This window comes from Ammospiza caudacuta, chromosome 1, assembly GCF_027887145.1.
Source record: "Ammospiza caudacuta isolate bAmmCau1 chromosome 1, bAmmCau1.pri, whole genome shotgun sequence".
Lineage (NCBI taxonomy): Eukaryota > Metazoa > Chordata > Aves > Passeriformes > Passerellidae > Ammospiza > Ammospiza caudacuta.
The window spans coordinates 13,816,196-13,822,522 of record NC_080593.1 but is presented as its reverse complement, the minus strand read 5'-3'; the positions used below and the strand labels follow the sequence as shown (position 1 = coordinate 13,822,522).

At 62.3% G+C, this 6,327-nt stretch overlaps 1 protein-coding gene across 5 annotated transcripts; it reads right to left on the bottom strand.

Annotated features, from left to right (window-relative positions):
* Positions 1-1,457: 1,457 nt before the first annotated feature.
* FZD8 (frizzled class receptor 8) lies at positions 1,458-4,742 on the bottom strand. Of its 5 annotated transcripts, none has more exons than XM_058803910.1 (2): positions 3,113-4,742; positions 1,458-3,010 (listed from the first exon to the last, which is right to left on the bottom strand). In XM_058803910.1, exons 1-2 carry the CDS (start codon positions 4,094-4,096, stop codon positions 2,087-2,089), a joined length of 1,908 nt encoding a protein of 635 aa, XP_058659893.1. In that variant the 5' UTR covers positions 4,097-4,742; the 3' UTR covers positions 1,458-2,086. The 5 variants fall into 5 exon arrangements, with proteins under 5 accessions (XP_058659893.1, XP_058659901.1, XP_058659918.1 ...); XM_058803918.1 differs by having other exon boundaries at positions 1,458-3,016; positions 3,122-4,742; XM_058803935.1 differs by having other exon boundaries at positions 1,458-2,995; positions 3,122-4,742.
* Positions 4,743-6,327: the final 1,585 nt, after the last annotated feature.

Sequence of the window (6,327 nt, the reverse complement as noted above, 5' to 3'; positions counted from 1 at the left end):
TCAAGTCAGTGCTCAATGAAACAAGGTTTTTCCCACAAATCATGACTGATATCTGTGTCATTAGTAGGGTAGCTGCCCATCTCTTACCATGATTGGCAGGTTAATAAGGGACCTGGGGCTTTTTCACTGCTAGCACACAACCTAACCAATTGCTTTTAAATGACTGCTAATTTGACAGAATATAAGCAGAGTATGTAAAAATATCTGGAGTAATGTCTAATGCAGTTTTTACTCATGGTATTCTGAGATCCCTCATTTTAGAAAACAGATTAGAATGTTAGTTAATAGATTTTAAAATTTTTTGGACACAGTTTTTAAAGAAAATCTTGTAGTTGTTCTTTGGTTCAATTAGGACCAAAAGAGAAGGGAGTTTTGTAATGCAATTGTCCTGTAAAGGAAAATGTTTTAAATTGGGGAGATTATGTGAGCAGACCACCTGTAGGGCATTCATAGCTCTTTTCTATAATGCTCCAAGCCATGCCTTGCTGCCTGCAGTCTGGCTAACAATGCAGGGAAAAGCTGTTTAAAAGGCTGTTCTCCCTTTTCCCTCTGGTGTTCACTAACTGTTACAAGTCTTCCTCTTAAAATAAAAAAAAAAAAAAGTCCCATGTCCCTTTAATTGAAGAACTTTAAGGCTCCATGGTGGCCAATTGGTCTGCAACAAGAGGAACCAGGCAGCAGGGAAAGAAACTTCAGACTATACATCACGTTTGGTGAAGAGAAAAGATCAAAGTTTTCCCAAACTCAAAAGAAACCAAGTTCCCTACAGATTAACCCTATTCATTTAGCTCCTCTTAAAGGAATGATGTTCTGAGCCACTGGGCAGACAGGTAAAAAGTTCAACAATTGCCAAAGCATTCTTCTGTTAATTCAACAGCCTTCTGCTCAAATAAATTAGCTTACTCCTGACAGAAGAACAATACCTTTTCTCTTGAAAAAGGACCATATTTGATATACAAAAGTTAAGATGTTAGTTTAATCTGTTTAGAAGAGATTGATCTAACAAATCTCAACTCACTGTTCCACCACAGTACATGAGCTATGAATTTAAAACATTAACCTTTTACACTTCAGTATGCATCCCAGGAAAGGCAGGTGCTTACAGAAGTGTAGACAACAGACATGAGAGGTGGGTGTGCACATTCCTAAAATAACACCCGTTTTAAAAGGATACTTAACATGCCACGGGAGATGACTCTTTTGTAAAGGCTCAAAGACATCATCATCTTTCAAAAAAGGAAAGAAGTATGGTAAAGCACCTCCCAATTTTGGCAAACACTTTTTCAGAACAACTTGTTGAATGACTTGTTTTCTTGTGTCTACATATCTCACTTCTTTAACAGATAATGACTGGAGCATGAATGTAGTTCATAGTTTATGGAACTACCTAAAGATACAGCAGCTGGAATAACCAGGGCAGGAGGAGAGGAAAATAATGAAAAAGTCATTTATCAAAAGTCATTTTATTGACAAAATAGAATACTCATATTTGCTCTTACAGGGGTAGCCTCTAAATTTTTACAAAAAAATTTACAGACTGTATAGCTTTGGATATATACATATTTTACACATCTGTACAAGGTAACAAATAATTATATAAATACATCCTTTAATGTAGGAAACCCGTATTTAGCTGGGGTGTATAATTAAGACATTTTTTGATTCAGTCAATATTGTAAGGCATTTGCCTGGTCATCCACATCCCAAAAACCTGCAGTCCCCAGCAGACTCCCACCTCAGGACGGGGGGAGGAAGACCCTCTCTCCCATAAAGAGTAAAGAGCTGCTGTTAGTCCAGAGTGATTCAGAAGCTGCTGTGCCTTGCCCTCTGCAAGACACGGGTGAGCCTCTACCCTCCTCTGCCAGCAAAATAATAAGCTGGCTCCTTGAAGTACATGCTCCCTGCATATGAATGGAGGGGAAGGAGGAGGGGGCTGGAGCCTGGGGCCTCTGCCAGCTGCATTGTTCTATACAAGCTGTGGCTAATAAGGACCATTAGGGGTTCATTAATGGCACCAAACAGTGAGGAGGCATTTTAGGCAGGCCAGTGTCCCTCATTCCCTAACCTTTGGCCTCTTTCCCCCTCCTCACACTTGAGACAGGGGCATCTGCTTGGGATAGGAGACAGAGCTGGCGGTGCCTGATCTCCAAGTCAGGCCGGTGCTGACATCGCTGTAGAGTGAGCCGCCAGCTCCGGCCCCGAGCCCTCCTGCCGCGGTGATCACCGCCTGTCCCCCTGCCCCCGGCCCCGCGCTCCCGGCCACGGCAGCGCCTTTGCTGGCCCAGCAGCAGCGGGTGCACAGGGCCCTCCAGGACTCCAGGGTCTTGCCGGACCAGACCCAGACACCCGAGGTGATGCCCACCACCAGGCACATGAAGTACTTGAGCATGAAGACGGCGTAGTCGGGGCGGCGGGCCTGGTCGGGCTGCTGGTCCCGCAGGCAGGGGCAGTTGTGCGTGGCCTCCCAGCGGGGCCGGTTGTGCTGCTCGTAGAACAGGCAGGCCACCACGCTGGCGGCCGGCACGGTGTAGAGCACGGTGAAGAGGCCCAGGCGGATCATCAGCTTCTCCAGCTTGTGGGTCTTGGTGGGGCCACCCTGCTGCTTGATGACGCTGCGGATACGGAAGAGCGAGACGAAGCCGGCGAGCAGGAACATGGAGCCGATGGCCAAGTAGATAAGCAGAGGCGCCAGCACGAAGCCCCGTAGGTTCTCCAGGCTCTGGTTGCCCACGTAGCAGATGCCGGCCACGGGGTCCCCGTCCACGGAACTGAGCGCCAGCACAGCGATGGACTTGACGCTGGGGAGCAGCCAGGCGGCCAGGTGGAAGTACTGCGCGTAGCCGGCGATGGCCTCGTTGCCCCACTTCATGCCCGCCGCCAGGAACCAGGTGAGGGAGAGGATGACCCACCAGATGGAGCTGGCCATGCCGAAGAAGTAGACGAGCAGGAAGACCACGGTGCACAGCGCCGGGCCGGTGCTCTCGTACCGCACGTGCTCGGCCACCGCCAGCTCCGGCTGCAGCTCGGCCGCGCCGCCCGCCGCGCCGCGCCCCCCCGCCGCCGCCGCCCCCGCTGCCGCGCCGCCGCCGGCCCCCGCCGCCCCGGCCCCCGCGCCGCCCGCGCCCGCGCCGCCGCTGCACGCCACCTTCTCGTGGCCCGCCACCAGCCGCACCAGGTAGCCCAGGGACACGAAGAGGTAGCAGGCGGCCAGGAAGATGATGGGGCGCTCGGGGTACTTGAAGCGCTCCATGTCGATAAGGAAGGTGGAGACGGTGGCGAAGGTGGAGAGGAAGCAGAGCACGGACCAGAGCCCGATCCAGAAGGCGGTGAAGGCGCGCTCGTCGGGGCTGAAGTAGGGGTTGTGGCAGGGCAGGGCGCAGTTGGCGATCTGCCCCGTCTTGACGCGGTTGTAGAGCGGGTGCCGCTCGCTGGACACCGACACCATGGGCGCCCGGCACTGGCAGCCCGGCTCGCAGGGCGGCGGCGGCCGCGGCTTGCGCGGAGCCTCGGCCGGCGGGGCGGCGGGGGGCGCCTTGGCGGCGGTGCCGGGCTTGGAGCCGCGGAGCGGGGGCTTGGCGGGCGGCGGCGCGGCCGTGGTGAGGTCCGTGCGGTTGTAGTCCATACAGAGCGTGTCCGGGCTGCCCTGCTCGGGGAGGCGGTCGCAGCGCATCCTGTCGGGCCAGGCGAAGCCGTACTGGCGCATGAGCGGGGCGCAGCCAGCCTTGGCCCGCTCGCAGACGCTGCGGCAGGGCGGCAGCGGCTTCTTGTAGTCCTCCAGGCAGATGGGGGTGTACATGCTGCAGAGGAAGAAGCGCAGGTCGCTGGAGCACTGGATCTCCACCAGCGGCCAGAACTGGTGCACCTCCAGCCCGGCCTCGTCCTGCGTGTCGTGGTTGAACTGGTTGGGCATGTAGGTGTAGTTGTAGCCGATGCCCTTGCAGAGGGGCACGGTGATCTCCTGGCACGACAGCTCCTTCGCCGAGGAGGAGGACGAGGACGCGGCGGCTGCGGCCGAGGCGGCGGCGCAGCCGGCACGCTGCAGCAGGGACAGGGCGGCGAGCAGCGAGGTGATTTCCAACAGGTAACTCCACTCCATGCTCGGCGGCGCGCGGGCGGCGGCCCCGGCTCCTCTCCCGTCCCGCTCAGCAGCCGCGGGGAGCGCGGCGCCACAGCACCCCCCCGCCCCGGCTACCCCCGGGGGGGCGGAGGGCGGCCCCCTCCGTGCCGGTCGCAGGTGAGAGGTCTCGCAGCTCCCGCCGGACTCCGTCGTCCGCGGGCACCCGGTGAGGGGGAGCCCCCACTTGGTGCCGGAGGATGGGGGGGCGGCTCACGGGAGGCCGCTCAGCCGCCGTCGCATCGCTCCCCGCGGGGTCGCTTTCGCAGGGGGAAGCGCGGCTCCTCTCGCCGCTGCTCCAGCGCCGGCCGGGCACGGGGCGGCGGCGGCGGAGAAGTTTCGCCGTCAGCCCCCGGGCGGCGCGGTGAAGAAGGCTGAGGCGTCCCGGGAACCAGGCGGTGCCGGGCTCCCACCGCCCCGAGCGGGCGGGCAGCGGCGGGGCCGGAGCTGGGGCGGCCGGAGCGGCTCACTTCTGCCGCCCGCCCGAGAGCAGGGCCCTACGGGTGACCGCTAGCCGACCGCTCCTCGCCCTGCGCTGGGTCCTTCTCCGGCTGCCGGGCGCCCCGGCCGCGATCGCACCACCTGAGCCGCCGGTCGAGCGCGGCAGCGCCTCCGCCAACTTCTCGCTCTCCGGCCCCGGCCGCGGCGCTCCGGCCACCGCGCTCTCATGAATATTTATAGCGAGCGCCGCCAGACCCCGCCCCCGCCGCCTCGTCCGCCAATCAGCCACGCTCGGGCGGGACGCGGGGGGCGGGCCCCGGGGCTCCTTAAGGTGGCGCCGGTGCCGGACTGTGGCGGCTGTGGGTGTTGCTGGGTCGCGGTGGCTGCGGGGACGTGGCGGTGCTGGCTCGGCCCCTGCCCGTGCGGAGACGCGCGGCAGCCACGCACCGGCACGGGCTGTGCAGGGATCTCCGTCTCCCTGCACGGGATCCCGGCCAAGTCACAGTCACCGCAGCCGCAGTTTAAGTAGGGCTCGGGGCTGTTTCGGAAGGGGTTTCCTATCACCTCGTTCTGCCCGCGGGATCGCCGCCCGTGCCGGTGTGTGCGTTGCCGCATCCCCTTGCACGTGTTGGTGATGGGGTCCCGGCAGCACCGCAGCCCCGGCCCCGCCGCCCCGGCTGCCCGCGGCCCCGGCCCCAGCGCGGAGCTCCGAACCACGCGCGGGGCAAGCGCAGCGCTGGAGGCTGTGCCTGGGGTCGGGGCAGCGGCGTGTGGCGGGTGACACGGGGACCCCCGAGGCGCGGGCACCCGCGGTCACGGCGCTCGCCGGGGCGCGCTCAGGCGGTGCCGTGTGTGCGCCCCGGCCGGCGCCGGGAGCTCCCGGTGGGACGGCGAGGAGCAGCCCCGCGCCCCGGCAGGTGGACACTCGGTTCCCAGCCGGGCAGGACGAGGTGATAGGAAACGCTGGGCGCACACTGCCCGCGGAACATGAGCCCTCACCGCGGCCGCCTTCGGCCACTGCCCCGCAGCCCAGGGGCAGCGCCGGGAGCCGGTCCTGGCACGGCCGCGGCTCCGAGCGCCCGCGCCAGCCCGGCGCCGCGGCGGTGACTCGCTGAGGAGCCGCCTGCAGGCTCCCAGGGCGGCGTGTCCCGCCCGGGCCGGCGGAGCAGCCATCCGCGGCTGGATAGCCCCGCGCTGCGGAGCCCCCCCCGCTTTCCACTCCCGGGGCCGAGAGAGGCGCCGCTGCTTTTCCTCCGCCTGCGGCAGGGAGGGGGCGGGCGGGAATTCCGGCGGCCCCGCCGTAGCCAGACCACCTTAAGGGGAGCGGCGGCGGCGGGCGCGGGCTGCGGGCGCGGCGGGGCCGTCCCGGGGGGTTGTCGCGCTCCCGGGACGCGGCGTTTGTTTGTTAATTGAGGCGCTGCTGCGCCTGGCGCTCGCGCGGCGCTCCCGCTGCGGCCCTAATGACTGGAACGGCGGGAACGCGGCGGGGCCCGTCTGCCGGCGGCGGGAATCGTGCGATTCGCGGGGAGGCGCACCGAGAGCAGCGGGGCCGGGGGGGAGCGAGCCCGCCCCGGGGGGCGGTGCGGGGCGCCCGGGGAGGAAATGGAACGCGTGAGGCCAAACAAGGAACAATCCCCGGGTTGTTGGCCGAGCCAACAGGCTGCTGTCGCCGTGTGAGCGAACGCGCGGATTACCCCGTTAGGAGGAAATGGGCGATGATGGGGCGATAAACGCGCCCGCTGTGTGACCACAATTGATTTGCAATTGACCGA

What these genes read in the sequence shown, in the direction of transcription:
- FZD8 (XM_058803900.1), bottom strand. Translation starts at nt 4,096, where the DNA reads ATGGAGTGGAGTTACCTGTTGGAAATCACCTCGCTGCTCGCCGCCCTG.